Raw genomic sequence first — 17,624 nt, forward strand, 5'->3', positions numbered from 1 at the left:
CAGGAGGAGGATGTGGCACTGAATCCTCCTCCTGTCCCTTTTCCCAGAGCACATCTCCTTTCACACCCAGCCTTGGAATCACAGAACCATGAGACCATTTGGGTTGGGAAAGCCCTTGAAGCTGCTGCAGTCCCAGCCCTGCCCTCACCCTGCCCAGCCCAGCACTGACCCACGGCCTCAGCACCTCAGCTCCACGGCTCTGGGATCCCTCCAGGGCTGGGCACTGCCCCAGCTCCCTGGGCAGCCTGGCACAGGGCTGACACCCCTCTCAGGGAAACAGTTCTGCCTCAGCTCCAGCCTCAACCTCCCCTGGGGCAACTTGAGGCTGTTTCCTCCTGTCATTCATTACTGGAGAGTTCAACCCCCCAGCTCCCTGGGCAGCCTGGCACAGGGGCTGACAACACTCTCAGGGACAAGCTCCAGCCCCTCAGTGTCCCTGTAGCAGTGAGGGACCCAAAACTGACCAGAGCATTCACTGTGCAAAGCCCACCTTTCCCCCCATGCAGAGACCGAGCTGGGCACCGGGTCCATCCCACTGAGGTGCCACCTACCCACGAGAGCCAGTGAAGTGCCTGTAAAGGGAGGTGAGAGGAGGGAAAGGAGCTGCCCTGTGTGTGGGGAGATGGTTGTAGGCACCTTCCAGCAGCCAAGGGCTGGCAGGAGCAGGTGGTGAAGGAAAAGGCTGACACCTCTCAGCACTTAATCGTTCCCGTTAGTAGCTTTATGAATGGCAGCCAAAAAGTGCCATAATTGCTGCAGTGCCACTTGCTAATGACTCCAGTTAGATCTGGCAAAAAGTCAGAGGCAGGAGAGAAGAAGAAAAATAGCAGGAGCAGGACTGACATCTGAATACCTGCCTATGGCTGCTGCAGGAGAGGGCAGAGCAAGCCCAGCCCAGGGCGAGCAGCTATGGACAGGCAGGGAGAGATTGTACAGCAAACCCCTTGGGAAGGGGAGAGAGATGGACATGAAGGGGAAGAGAGCAAAGAAAAACAAGCTCCAATATAGGCACTGAGCTGGGGAAGGGGCTGGAGCACAAAGGGGCTGGGGAGGGGCTGAGGGAATGGGGGTGTTGAGCCTGGAGAAGAGGAGCCTGAGGGCAGCCAGCAGCACTCTCTGCAGCTCCCTGACAGGAGGCTGAGGGGAGCTGGAGGTTGGTTTCTTCTCCTGAGTGACAGGAGGCTCAAATTGCCCCAGGGGAGGTTGAGGCTGGAGCTGAGGCAGAACTGTTTCCCTGAGAGGGGTGTCAGCCCTGTGCCAGGCTGCCCAGGGAGCTGGGGCAGTGCCCAGCCCTGGAGGGATCCCAAAGCCACACAGATGAGGTGCTGAGGCCGTGGGTCAGGGCTGGGATCCAGCAGCTTCAAGGGCTTTTCTGACCAAACCCATTCAGGTCAGTTCAAGATGCTTGCTCCTGAGGTGACCCACCTCACAGACCCACCTTCCTCCTCCAAAACTCTCCCTGAGCCAGGGCAGCACCAGCCCTAGGGAAAGCAGGGCAGCTCAGCACCAGCTCCCCTGCACAGCACGTGCCTTGGCACAGGCAGTCACCAAGCTGTGGCTCCCACCACACTGCTGCTGTGGTCTGAGGAGCCTTGTTTCTGAAGAGGAAACCCAGCCCCTGGTGAGCAAACAGCCTGCTCCTCCAGGTTCTGTATCTGTTGCTGTTAACAAACAGTGGGCAGCATCTGACTGAGTGGGATATTAGCAGAATGAAGACAGATGGTGGGGGATTAGCTCTGAAGCGTGGTTGCAGACAGCTCTGCCTCCTCCTCTCTCTGTCTGCAACTGTCAGCAGCTTAATTCAACCCCACAACTCACAGCCAGGGTGAGCAGCAATCCCAGCAGAGGGATGGGCATAAAGCAGCACCTTCCTGCTCCCCAGCCCTTACACACCCCCAGATCCTGCCCAGACCCTGCACCTTGCCTGCTGGGGGCTTCAGAGGGGCAAGGCTCTTGTCAGTGATAGGACAAGGGGCAACAAGCTGGAACAGAAGAGGTTCCAAAGCAACACAAGGGGAAACTTGTTCCCTGCTGAGGTGAGGGAGCACTGGCAGGGGCTGCCCAGATGGGCTGTGGAGGCTCCTTCTCTGGAGACATCCCAACCCAGCTGGATGAGTCCCTGTGTGCCCTGCTCTAGGTGCTGCTGCTCTGGCAGGGGGCTGCACTGGATGAGCTTTGCAGGTCCCTGCCAGCCCCTGAGGTTCTGTGATCTCTAATGCAACAGCAAGGCAGGGCTGGAGACAGCTCAGCTTCTCCACAACCAACCTTGTGAGCATCATTTAAAGTCTAAACTACACAATGTTGGGCTCCTGTTTTTGCAGGTGGGTCGATGAGCAGCTCTAAGAGCACGGGGTGAGGCTGCCCACGCTTGCAAAGCATCCCCAAATCATCAGCTGTTGACCCAAATTGCCACTCCACTGCCAGGCCAAATATCTCCTTCTCTGGAGACATCCCAACCCAGCTGGATGAGTCCCTGTGTGCGCTGCTCTAGGTGCTGCTGCTCTGGCAGGGAGCTGCACTGGATGAGCTTTGCAGGTCCCTCCCAACCCTTGAGATCCTGTGATCCTGTGAAGAAGGCAACAGGCAACTGAGGTGGAGCATCAATACAGCTGCAAGGAGAGCACCTGAATCCCTTTGGCCTCACACACCAGCAGCAGCAGCCCAGGCTGCTCCATTGCCTTAGCTGGGAGAGACCCCAATGCCTCTGAGGTAACACAGAACAGAGGCAAGTTCTCAGATGCTTCTTTGTCTCCTGGCCAAGGGAGAAGAGCCTGCATCTGCAATTTGTTGTGTTAATGGACAGCCACCACTTGCCAGTTGGCAAACAAAGAGGATATTGCTACTAAAGACCCTGGCTGGGACCACAGAACAGCTGGAAGCCACCACATTCATTTGACCCTGCTGGGAGAGGTCTGCAAGTGCCCAGCCTGGGTCTTCATTGCAGGTGACACCAAGCTGGGTGGGAGTGTTGATCTGCTTGAGGGTAGGGAAGCTCTCCAGAGAGATCTAGATAGGCTGGGTGGCTGGGCCAAGGCCTATTCCATGATGCTGCACTAAGGGGTTGGTAGGGCTGGGACAAAGGACTTGATGATCTTAAAGGTCTATTCCTGCTGAAATGATTCAATGATTCTCCAAGAGCAAGGCTTTCCCACCCAGAGGTGATTCCCCCACCTCTGAGCTCTCTTGTGCTTCTCTACCTACAAGCAGGTTTCGTAGCTGCCTCCTTTAAGTGACAGCAAGGGTCTAATGATCCCTGTAATTACCCAGTTCCACTATGATGGAGACCCCACACCTCATCATTATCCCATTGCCCCACTGCCTGCCTCTTCTTTCAGCTCCTTCTGCTACCCTGCAATTATTAATAGGGCTATTCATTAGGCACCATCATGCAACACAAAGAGGGAAAGCTCTCACTTGGCAGAAACAGCAAAGGGAAGAGCTGTCTCCTCTCCTTCTCCCTGCAAGGGAACTGGCCCAAAGAGTCTGCCTCAGGTACTCTGTGCAGGGAATATCTTCACTGTACCTCTGTGGATGACCAGACATCTGAATCCCACCCCCCCCCCCCCCCATCCTTGGCTTTGTGCACCATCCAGAGTGGATCTGCACTGAAATCCACCATAAAACCTGGGAGGCTGGAGGCCTGCAATTGTCATCCAGAACTGCCTCTAGTGAAAACACAAGTCCTAGGTGGTCTTTGTAGCCATGGAAATCCCCCCAGCTTTGTGTTTTTGGGCAGATTGTACCTTTCAACATAATGGTCCTGCAAAGCCTGCAGGGGGCCAGGAGCTGGCTGGCTGCACAGTGCCAGGCAGGCACACTTTGTTCCCTTTCCCACACAAAGGCTTTTTGCTTTTGGCCTTTCATGTTCCTTTGTTCTCTCCACACAAAGCCACTGTTCAGCCTGCAAAAGGGGTTTTCACTTTGTAGGCAGATGCAAGCTTTGGATGCAATTTGGGGAGGGGGACAAGGAGCTTCTGGGAACCATCCCAATGGGTTGGTGGGATGCTCAGGTGTGCCAAGGGTCCTGAGGGCTCCCAGACACCCTGTGAGCATCCTCAGCGTGCTCCTGCCCATCCCAGCACAGCCACTGGGGTGGGAAGATGGTGAGAGATTTCACCAAGACTGTGCCATCCCTTCTCCCCAGGGCAGCCCCTTCCCATTACAGAACACACTTTAATCAATATTTAAAGAGCATGTGGTAATTAACAAGCATGAGGTGAAGGCTTGAAGTACTTTCCCCACGTTAGCAGCTCAGTATCAAGGCTCCTGGGAAACTGAAGGAACCTTTGATCTTCTAACTGATATTTCAGCCATAAACTTGCCTCTACAAGAGTTTTACCCCATGAAAGCCAACGAGCCTTTTACTCCTGCAAGAGCACCATCCCACACACCCTTGGTCCAAACCACTCCCCCCTCCCCAAAGAAGGCTTCAGTCCATTTGGATTGAGTTTGAAGTCCCCAGAGTAACCTCACAGCCACCAAACTCTCCTTGACATCCCATCCAGGACCTTTGAATCCTTAATGATCCCATATTAATCAAGAGATGGTGCTGCACCAGGGTTTGCTCCAGCAACCAAGATGCCAAGCAAGGAAGCTTCCAGAAGCAAGGATGCCAGTTCTTCCAAGGCATAAACAGGTTTAGTTGTTCTGCTTCATCATTATTTTATGATGCTTCTATGGATTGATCAATGATCATAAAGCACTGGGAGGGGTGGGATGAGGAGAATATAAACCAGGAGATGTCTTAGTCAGGTCTCTGCCCGAGTGCAGAGCAACAGAACATGCCTCTGAGGTGCAAAGGCACTGGAAACTGGTATTCTGAAGATACCACAGCAAGGCATCACCACCCAACTAGAAGAGAGACAGACACAGCAACTGCTGGAAGAGCTTCCCACGGGACAGATCCTTTTGTGTGGAGAAGAGAGTGGATTCGGGATGTACCCAACTACCAAGCTCCTGCTCTTTCCTCTTGCAGCTTCAAGCAGGGGGATTCCCACATCCAGGCCCAGGAAGATGTTTTGGAGATGAAAGGGGGAAGCAGGATTTTCTCCTGGGTGTCAAGAAGAACCCTGATGAGGTTGCTAAAGAGGAAAGAAGAGCAGAAGGTGAGGGGAACCGCTCACCTTCAGTCATCCTGCGGTACTTCTCCTTGTACATGAACCCCAGTACGAGGCAGCATCCTCTTCCTGGGAGCCCCAGTTCTGCAAGAGAAGAGACAGTGACATTAGCAGAGCAGGCTGGGCAGAAGAGCCAAGTGCCCTGGGATGCTGGAGAGGAACAAATCCTGCTGGGAGGCAGGTATGGAACTGAAGGCTCTGGTCAGCCTCGCAGAGCTGAGCTTTGTTAGGGAGGAGGGAAAACAATGACTTCCAGCTGCTGCTCTGCTTTGCCATGGCTGTCTGCAGAGAGGAAAGAGGGTCACCATCCTCTTCCTCACTCATTGGTGGGATGCTCAGGTGTGCCAAGGGTCCTGAGGGCTCTCAGGGAGCGAGCTGCATCTTCATCCACATCGGTGCAACAGGCCAACATGGACCCTCTAATCCCTTTCTCCCTTGGCAAAGCAAGGAAAGAGCCCTCAGAAGGGAAGATGAGTCTAGCTTGAGGCATCTTGCTCTTCAGAAGCAAGCAAGTGGCCCTACAAGTGCTGGATTCTGAGGAGATGCCTGCCTTTGATGCCTCAATTTCTCTACAGGGCTTTGTGACTCGTCAGGGACGGAGATGTGAACGTGGCTTTCTCCAGCAGCAGGCTGCAAGTCCTGTGCACGTGGGCAGGGAGGCAAAAAGCTCCACTTCTTCAAACAAATCCTCCTGTGTCACAGTGGAGAAAATTAAGGTACCGTGTCCCTGCTGCTGCCTGTAGACCTGCAGAGCTCCTCAGGGGCGTCTGTGCTCTGCAGAGCCCCGCTGATCAAAGCCTCTTTGATGTTTACTTAATGTGGCTGTGGTCTCCTCAGAGTCCCCCCCATCCCTTCCCTCTCTTTCCACTGGGGATTGCCACGAAGCTGGGGAAAGCGGCCGAGCAGGAGGGGTGAGAGCACAGCAACAGCTTGAAAGCACAGCCCTGGCTTGCCTCTGCTTCTGCTGCTGGCATGTAACCTTGAGCTGGGGCTGCAGAGCTGGGACTGGTACCCAGAGGAAGATCACACCCTGCAGTGGGATGTGGAAGGAGGATGCCCAGACTTATCTGGGTGTACACTTGCATGGACAGTATTCTTCTCTAGGTGGTCCTGTTCTGGCAGGGGGGTTGGACTAGATAATCTTTCAAGGTCCCTTCCAACCCTTAAGATTCTGTCTCCACCACCACTAGCATGTCAGCAGAAGGGTTAGACAAGATGAGGCAAAAATCAGAGCCTAACCCCAGAACAAAGAGACTTTTTAACCCCCAGAACACTGAGGGTACGTGCAAGACTAGTTAAAACACAAGGTTCCACCTTGTAAGAGGCTAAAGACCAACAGCTCCTGGCCCTAAGGCTCCTACCAGGGATCCTCCATCATGTATCACACGTGTAGCTGCAACACCCCAGAGAGAAACAGGCATGAGCAGATCGTGGCTCACGTCTAATGACTCTGAGGGTGCTCGTAACTCTCCCGTGGGCCACTAAAGGTGGTGACCATCTCAGATGTAGGCAAACTGAGGCAGATGAATCCACTATGCACCTCCCCAGCCAGTTCTTGAATCCAGAGTCCTAATTGAGAGGTAAACACCAAGCATCACCCACCTGGGATGCACAAGGGTGAGTTTCCACCCTCTTGCTCCACAGCACAGAGCTGACATCACCTACCAAGACCTGCACAGAACACACAACCACCCTGAAGATAAGGAGGTGTTGGCTTACATCAGGTGCCTGTAATACTCCCAAATCAGCACAGGCTGTCTCCCTTAGTACTGCCCAGTAACTAGAATCACTAAGACCTTGCTAAATTTGGAGTGGGGTTTCCACCATGCCTGTGAAAATCTGGCACTAGGAGACCACGAGCCTGTCAGTAACCTCCCAGGCCCCTGGGGGTAACATGCACACTGAGGCAGGAAAGAGAGGTTCATGTCTTTATTGATAAGAAAGGTGACAGGACAAGAGGTGATGGGATGAAGCTGGAACACAAACAGTTCCATTGAAACATAAGGAGAAGCTGTTTGAGTGTTTCAGTGAGGGAGCCCTGGCCCAGGCTGCCCAGGGAGGGTGTGGAGGCTCCTTCTCAGGAGGTTTCCAAACCCACCTGGACACGTTCCTGTGTGACCTGATCTAGGTGGGAGCTGCTTCTGTAGGAGGGTTGGGCTGGATGAGCTCTAAAGGACCCTCCCAACCCCCACCATGCTGGGATTCTGTAGTTCCTGTTGAGCCTCCAAGGAGCACCAAGGCATCAAAGTGTAATGAACCCATTAGATTAGTGTCACAGCACCCCACTGCTCTTACCCAGCTCTTCCAGTCCCCCCAGAAGGAGATCATGCTTTAGAGGCTGTGGCTACAACCCAAGGTGATGGCTGTGCCACCCAAGAGGTCCCAGTCACAGCTTTAGCCCTCAGAGGAGGAGAGGGAGTGATCATCAGGGTTGAAGCACATGGGCTGGATCCTGATGCAATCTGGGTTATTACCCAGTCTGGAGCCTGGATCCATGGGTAGGGGTGTGTGTCTTCCCCTCGCCTCCCTGAGGGGTGCTATAATTAATGCTTATAAACCACTTTGATATGCCACGATGAAAGGAGCTACACAAGAGCACCACATTATAATAATTCATACCATAAATTTGTGAGAACATGCAAAAAGGATCTTTATAGCTAAAGGCACCTTTAAATACTTGAGAGTGCCTTTAAAAGGTAAAACACTTCAAGATGACTGCGACGCCTTAAGGATGTCTCACCACTTCATGCCTTTTAGTGGCTAAAAAACCCCTAAAACCAAAAAGAGTTAAGCAGAAACCCAGCATTTCAATGTTTTTTGGCTTGAAGAGGCTGATGAGATACCACTGAAACCAGAGCACTTTAACCCCTGCATGTCCTGCACTCCCCAAAACAAATCCCATCCACTTCCTTGCAATGGCAATTGATTTCTTTTCTCCTCTGCAGAGCTGGGGAACTACTTACAGCTGATCACCCCTGGCACCTGGAAGAAGCCTGAGCTTCAGCATCTCATTTTGAAGGCACCAAGCAGAATCACAGAATGCTAAGGGTTGGGAGGGAGCTGCAAAGCTCATCCAGTGCATCCCCCCTGCCAGAGCAGCAGCACCTAGAGCAGGGCACACAGGGACTCATCCAGCTGGGTTGGAATGTCTCCAGAGAAGGAGCCTCCACAGCCCATCTGGGCAGCCCCTGCCAGTGCTCCCTCACCTCAACAGGGAACAAGTTTCCCCTTGTGTTGCTTTGGAACCTCTTCTGTTCCAGCTTGTTGCCCCTTGTCCTGTCCTTGGCCATCCCTGAGCACAGCCTGGCTCCAGCCTCCTCACACCCACCCTTGATGCATTTGGAACATGACTGAGCTCAGCCCTCAGGCTCCTCTTCTTCAAGCTGCAGAGCCCCAGCTCCCTCAGCCTTTCAGCACAAGGCAGATGCTCCACTCCAGCATCTCTGTGTCCCTGTGCTGAACTCTCTCCAGCAGCTCCCTGTCCTTCTGGAGCTGAGGGGCCCAGAACTGGACATGATATTCCAGACATGGGCAGAAGAGAGGAACTTGCTTTGACTGGCTCAAAAGCACTTATGTTCCTTTACCTCAAAATGTCCAGTAGAGCCACTCAGACAAAGGCATGAACAAGTTCAAAACACACCTTGACAGTCCATGATGATGAAGCAAAAGCCACTTAAAAGAAACAAAGAGTTCAGGGTCTTCTAGAACAGGATCTTGATGCACAGATTGTGCAAGTCTCCCCCTTCCCCAAAGGCAAGATTTCACCTTGCTGACTCAAACTAAGGAATCCTCCTGCCTTTTCCTCATTTATCCCACTGTTTGGTGTCTCCTTACTCAATTTCAAGGCAGCTCCTCCCCTGGAGCTCAGGGAAGGAGGGAAGTTTCTGACCAAGCGGTGCAGCAGAGGCTAAAGCTGCACAGCAGTAATGAAGGTTTATTAAGACAATCATAGCCTGTGCTATTGTGTAGCTGTATTCCACCAGGAAATGATAATAAACGTTTAATAGCCCAATAATACCTGTTTAATAATTTCTTTCTCAGCTCATCCTGTCTAATTGCAAGTTTATTAAAGCACGATGAACTTTATAATCGTTGTAAAGGCCTAATTGCAACTCCATCACTTCTTTAATATTGAGTTAATCATATTACAACTAAGTTATATTTTCCCATACATATTAAATATCAATTAGCTGCTTTAGAGTATTGATTTGTATTTAATTAACTGTGCTATTATATACCAATTAAGCTCCTCTAAGAGAAGCAGAAGCAGCTGGTCCCTTGGATGAAACGTTTAAAAAGTTGATATTAACATCAAGAGCACCTTTTTGTGTTCTCATGGTTTTTTCTTTCTACAGAGAGGGCAATTTGTGTTACCTGTAAATATTTCCTTCAATTGCATGTTATATGCATGAGCTTCACTCCCTACTTTTTCTTCCCAGGATGGGGAACTGGCAGCGTCCCTGACAGACAGCTTCAGCGTGACCAGGGATGGCAAAGCCCCATCATCTCACCTGGGGATCTCAGAAGCAAAGAACTTGGGTGGGACCTCTCAAAAGAGCATCAAAATCTCTGAGGAAAACAGCTCAACACCTTCTGCTTTGTTTCTAAGGTGGATCACCAAACCCAAGGGATCATTGTTGCTGTGTGACCTACTCTAGGTGGCCCTGCTCTGGCTGTGGGGGTTGGACTGGACGAGCTTTGAGGTCCCTTCCAGCCCTTAAGGTTCTGTGATTTAGAGCCTTGGATTGAATGATAGAATCATAGAATAGTGGGGGTTGGAAGGGATCTTTAGGGCTCATCCAGTCCAACCCCCCTGCCAAAGCAGGTCCCACCTAGATCACTCAGGGATGGGTGGGTTTTGAAGAGCTCCAGAGAAGGAGACTCAGAAGTAAGAAACCTTAAGCTCCTGCTTAGAAATTCCCTGTCCTGATGGATAAAGTTGTCTGCTGTTGGTTATCTTGCTAAAGAAGAACATTATGGACAGAAAAACCTCATCTCTCAAGTATTTTTCCATGTTCTTGGCTTCACCCTGTCTAGTGACAACACACCCCAAAAGTGTGTGAAGGAGCATTTGCTTCTTTGCCAGCATCCCAGCATCCAGTCTCAGTCACCACCTTGCTTTTCTCATGCAGCTTTCCTAACCACCCCTGAGACCTCACCTACAGAGGGCTTTGCTCTGGGCATCCATAAAGCAAGCTGCATCCTTCCCTTTCCAAGCCTTCCTTCTGCCATGAAGCTTCAAAGCTTCTTCTTTGGACGTTGTCTGCTGAGCAATCCAAACCACTGCTGCATTTTGGCAGCGAGCTAACGGATCCTTAAACGTCTGCAGAGCAATGCAAAGACCCTCAGCTATACAAATGCAAGTTATTATTAAATCTGTGCCTGGTTAATTTATACAAATATATTAAAAACCTTAAGAGGCTTCCCAGATGAGAAAATGGGCACATTACAGCTTGAAATATGAATGAACGAGAGATCAGTGCTAAACGCTGTCGAGATATTGTATTTTATTCTATAGTGCTCTGCAGAAAAGTTGCATTTATAAACCCATTTATTGTGTTATGTACTCACAAACCACCTTGTCATCCATTTATTGCACAAATAAAATCTTAAAAGCAGAGGATTAGTTGAGTGTGTCCCTGTGGGACCACAATCTGACTTTAAAGAATCCATCAATGAAAGAAAACAGATGGAGCCAGAGGTGTTTTGCCAGCTCATTGCTCCAAGATGTAAAATGCAACTGTGCAGAAGGGCTATTCTCTGACAGCCCACAGACCTGGAAGTCCTGTTTGTGCTAAAGAGAGAAGGCACTTACAGCAGAGCTTGTAGAAACCAAGCCCCAACGTCCAGGAGCCAGTTCTGGCTGAAGAGCGTGGAGTGGAAAAGCCTTGCCACTGTGCAAGAGGTGAAAAGCACCTTTGGGGGGACGGTTCAGCTTCACACAGCAAAGTCTTTGTAACTGAAACCCTGTGAGGTACCTCTGTTAAGACTTACATTTGCCTTCAATGGTGCAGGAGAGACACATAAGGAAAAGGGCAACATCACCAGAACGAGCTGGCCCCGGCGCTGTGTTCCCTCAGGGGAATTTCTGGTGCTGAAGGGTCCTTAAAACTTCAACCAAACCTTCTTTTGGGTTAAAAACCACTACAGAAAATGTCAGGACAACTCAGGTGTGCTCCTTTTCACTGAGTCTGTTTCAACTTGGTAAAAAAACAACCACCAGAGCCAGGAGGAGGTTCTCTGGGACAAACAGCTTTGGAGAGGCACATGCCTTGAACTGTCAAAGTACAGTGGCATCCAGAGCTTCCAGAGGCCTTGAAAAGCAGCAGCACCAAAAGCTTCAAGGGCAAGACTAGAGAAACCACGCAGTATGAAGCTCTCTCCAAGAACAAGCTCTGCCCTGGTACCAGACAATTAAAAGTTGCATCTTAGCAGGAAACACAACTGGCAGAAGGGGAGAGAAAGGGATGGGATTCATGCTGCTGAGCAAAGAGAATCCTTTCCCTCTGTTCCCTGGCTAATGAAGGGGAAAAGAGACACCTCAAGTTGTAACTCAGTGTTTTGAAGGGCTTTTTTTCTTCCTCCCACCCTCCAGTGGCAACGCAGAGCCTTTGGTCCCTGCCTGCATCTCCTCCTCTCTTCCCCAGTGCATCACTTCTGAACCCCTCACAAACATGTTCTGTTTGGGAACATCCAGGGAGTGCAGAAGGATCCTCACAAACTTCAAGCCCAGGAAGTCTCAGGATTACTTTTGTTTTCCACTTCCCCTGAAGTAAATAAGTAGAAAGGAGCTGCTGTAGGAAAACCAGTTTACCCCAGGGGGAGGTGGCTTTCAGTCCTTGAAGCTGCTTGCATAAACAGCTTTCAGGGCTTCATATGAATTCACACTAGTGAAATTGTCTGACTAAGGTCTTGTGGCAGCCAGTTCCTCAGCTGAACTGCACCTCAGGTGCAGGAAAAAGTCTTTTTGCTGTTGTAAAAGTCATGACTTTGGCATTTTATTGGAAAGGAAAACAAACAAAAGGTTAATGCAGAGAGAGAGCTTCTTTTCTTCACCACTAACAAAAGCAAACCAAGTCCTGTTTGCACAAGGAGAGCTTTGCTGGTCAGATAACCAGCACCACCAGAGACATCCAAGAGATGTTGCCAAGCTCACACAGAGGCTTTGGAAAAGGTTACCCTTTGCTTCCTGCACGCTCTGCTTTTGAAGCTTCACCAAGAAGAGAGCACAGCAACGCCTCCAGGCTTTCTGCACCCCTTTGGGGGGTCAACGTTTCATTTCAGTCTCACAGCACGCTGGTGTGGCTCAAACATCCCTCCCCAATTTCCATGGCTCCCACAGTGTTTGTGCAAGGGCTGCTCTCCTGTTGCCACTTTCACCTCGCTTTGCTCAGACCCTCTGAAGCTGCTCTGCTTGATTACAGCCCCGAGCTCACACCCTCCCTGGGAAGACACCTGTATTGTTGGATGGGGCTGCAGCCAATTCACCTCGCTGGTGGATTTGACCTGCTCTTCAAGGACCTCCTGGGGAATTAATCTGCTTTTGACTGCTCTATGTGCTGCTCTATTCAGGCCACAAAACAGCTCCTGTTTCAAGGCAACAACCAGCTGCAGCAAGGTCAGGAATGAGGCTTTGGGAGAAATGGAAGCAACGCCTGAGTACCTCCCCACACTTCCCCCAGTCTCTCCTTGATGCCTTCCCCAGGTCAGTCCCTGAAACCACAACCACATCATCCCATCAGGAGGGACTGATGAGCCCATGATGGCTGAGTCCTGAGGTGGCAGCCATGGGCACATCTGTCCTGGTCACACTTCAGCTGCTGCACTGCACCAGCCAACACGTGCCCCGTGGAGCTCCTCACGTCTCTGGGGCACAGACAGCGAGGGCAGGAGAGGATAACAGACAGTTTGAGCCTTGTCCCTTGCCCTGTCTGTCTGCTCAGCCTCCCCAAGGCTTTTCCTGGATGCTCCTGGGCTGTCACTTATCCCAGCTCTCTGCTCGGCAGCTCAGATCTGAACTTGCAGTCACTTGGGGAGCTGCCTGACAAGGTCTGCAGTGGCACTGATGCACCATTACTTGTTCCTCCTGCCACCAAAAGCCAGGAGCTTCATACACCAGGAACATAGGTTGCACTGAAAAGGAAAGGGAAGACACACACATCAAACCCAAACACAGACAAACACATCAAACCCAAACATATACACACATATGGAACCCAAACACACACACACACACATCAAACCCAAACACATACACATCAAACCCAAACACACACACATCAACCCCAAACACACACACATCAAACCCAAACACATATACACACATATGAAACCCAAACACACACACACACACATATCAAACCCAAACACATACACACACACACACATCAACCCCAAACACATACACATCAAACCCAAACACATACACACACACACACATCAACCCCAAACACATACACATCAACCCTAACAAATACAAACACATCAAACCCAAACACATACACACACACACACATCAACCCCAAACACATATACACACACACACACACATATCAAACCCAAACACACACACATATGAAACCCAAACACACACACATCAACCCCAAACACATACACATCAAACCCAAACACATACACACACACACACATCAACCCCAAACACATACACACACACACACACATATCAAACCCAAACACACACACATATCAAACCCAAACACACACACATATCAAACCCAAACACATACACATCAAACCCCAAACACATACACATCAACCCCAAACACATACACATCAACCCCAAACACATACACACACACACACACATATCAAACCCAAACACACACACACATCAAACCCAAACACACACACACACACATCAAACCGAAACACATACACACACACACACACATATCAAACCCAAACACACACACACACACATCAACCCCAAACACATACACATCAACCCCAAACACATACACATCAACCCCAAACACATACACATCAAACCCAAACATACACACACACACACATATCAAACCCAAACACACACACATATCAAACCCAAACACACACACATATCAAACCCAAACACATACACATCAAACCCAAACACATACACACACACACATCAAACCCAAACACACACACATCAAACCGAAACACATACACATCAAACCCAAACACATACACATCAAACCCAAACACATACACATCAACCCCAAACACATACACACACACACACATCAACCCCAAACACACACACATCAACCCCAAACACATACACATCAACCCCAAACACATACACACACACACACACATCAACCCCAAACACATACACACACACACACACACATCAAACCCAAACACACACACACACACATCAAACCCAAACACATACACACACACACACACACATCAAACCCAAACACACACACACACACATCAAACCCAAACACACACACACACACATCAAACCCAAACACATACACATCAAACCCAAACACACACACATCAAACCCAAACACATACACATCAAACCCAAACACATACACACACACACACATCAACCCCAAACACATACACACACACACACACACACATCAAACCCAAACACACACACACACACATCAAACCCAAACACATACACACACACACACACACATATCAAACCCAAACACACACACACACATATCAAACCCAAACACACACACACACACATCAAACCCAAACACACACACACACACATCAAACCCAAACACATACACACACACACACACATATCAAACCCAAACACACACACACACACATCAAACCCAAACACATACACATCAAACCCAAACACACACACATCAAACCCAAACACACACACATCAAACCCAAACACATACACACACACACACATCAACCCCAAACACATACACACACACACACACACATCAAACCCAAACACACACACACACACATCAAACCCAAACACATACACACACACACACACACACATCAAACCCAAACACACACACACACACATCAAACCCAAACACACACACACACACATCAAACCCAAACACACACACACACACATCAAACCCAAACACATACACACACACACACACATCAAACCCAAACACACACACACACACATCAAACCCAAACACATACACACACACACACACACATCAAACCCAAACACACACACATCAAACCCAAACACATACACATCAAACCCAAACACATACACATCAAACCCAAACACATACACACACACACACATCAACCCCAAACACATACACACACACACACACATCAAACCCAAACACACACACACACACATCAAACCCAAACACATACACACACACACACATCAACCCCAAACACATACACACACACACACACACATATCAAACCCAAACACACACACACACACATCAAACCCAAACACATACACATCAAACCCAAACACACACACATCAAACCCAAACACATACACACACACACACATCAACCCCAAACACACACACATCAAACCCAAACACATACACACACACACACATATCAAACCCAAACACACACACATATCAAACCCAAACACACACACATATCAAACCCAAACACACACACATCAAACCCAAACACACACACACATCAACCCCAAACACATACACACACACACACACATCAAACCCAAACACACACACAAACCCAAACACACACACACACACATTCAAACCCAAACACACACACATCAACCCCAAACACATACACATCAACCCCAAACACATACACATCAACCCCAAACACATACACATCAAACCCAAACACATACACACACACACACATATCAAACCCAAACACACACACATATCAAACCCAAACACACACACATATCAAACCCAAACACATACACATCAAACCCAAACACATACACACACACACATCAAACCCAAACACACACACACACACACACACACACATCAAACCCAAACACACACACACACACATCAAACCCAAACACACACACACACACATCAAACCGAAAACACATACACATCAAACCCAAACACATACACATCAAACCCAAACACATACACATCAACCCCAAACACATACACACACACACACATCAACCCCAAACACACACACATCAACCCCAACACATACACACACACACACACAAACCCAAACACACACACCACACACATCAAACCCAAACACACACACACACATCAAACCCAAACACATACACACACACACACACACATATCAAACCCAAACACACACACACACATCAAACCCAAACACATACACATCAAACCCAAACACACACACATCAAACCCAAACACATACACACACACACACATCAACCCCAAACACATACACACACACACACCACACACATCAAAACCCAAACACACACACACACACATCAAACCCAAACACACACACACCACATCAAACCCAAACACATACACACACACACACACACATATCCAAACCCAAACACACACACACACACATCAAACCCAAACACATACACATCAAACCCAAACACACACACATCAAACCCAAACACATACACATCAAACCCAAACACATACACACACACACACATCAACCCAAACACATACACACACACACACACATCAAACCCAAACACACACACACACACATCAAACCCAAACACATACACACACACACACACACATATCAAACCCAAACACACACACACACACATCAAACCCAAACACACACACACACACATCAAACTCAAACACATACACACACACACACACATCAAACGCAAACACACACACACACACATCAAACCCAAACACACACACACACATCAAACCCAAACACATACACACACACACACACATCAAACCCAAACACATACACACACACACACACACATATCAAACCCAAACACACACACACACACATCAAACCCAAACACATACACACACACCAACACACACACATCAAACCCAAACACACACACACACACATCAAACCCAAACACATACACACACACACACACACATATCAAACCCAAACACACACACACACACATCAAACCCAAACACACACACACACACATCAAACCCAAACACATACACACACACACACACACATATCAAACCCAAACACACACACACACACATCAAACCCAAACACATACACATCAAACCCAAACACACACACATCAAACCCAAACACATACACATCAAACCCAAACACATACACACACACACACATCAACCCCAAACACATACACACACACACACACACATCAAACCCAAACACACACACACACAACATCAAACCCAAACACATACACACACACACACATCACATATCAAACCCAAACACACACACACATCAAACCCAAACACACACACACACCTCAAACCCAAACACATACACACACACACACACATCAAACCCAAACACATACACACACACACACACATCAAACTCAAACACATACACACACACACACACAA

The 17,624-nt window shown here is 49.0% G+C and overlaps 1 protein-coding gene across 1 annotated transcript in view; it reads right to left on the reverse strand.

The window, feature by feature from the left end:
• Window positions 1-17,624, reverse strand: part of KIRREL3 (kirre like nephrin family adhesion molecule 3) — a 176,305-nt gene that overhangs the window by 128,055 nt on the left and 30,626 nt on the right. Inside the window, 2 exon segments of the mRNA XM_062013903.1 lie at window positions 5,124-5,201; window positions 8,758-8,789. Coding sequence (XP_061869887.1) covers window positions 5,124-5,201; window positions 8,758-8,789 — 110 coding nt within the window.

Source organism: Colius striatus, chromosome 23 (assembly GCF_028858725.1).
Source record: "Colius striatus isolate bColStr4 chromosome 23, bColStr4.1.hap1, whole genome shotgun sequence".
Classification (NCBI taxonomy): domain Eukaryota; kingdom Metazoa; phylum Chordata; class Aves; order Coliiformes; family Coliidae; genus Colius; species Colius striatus.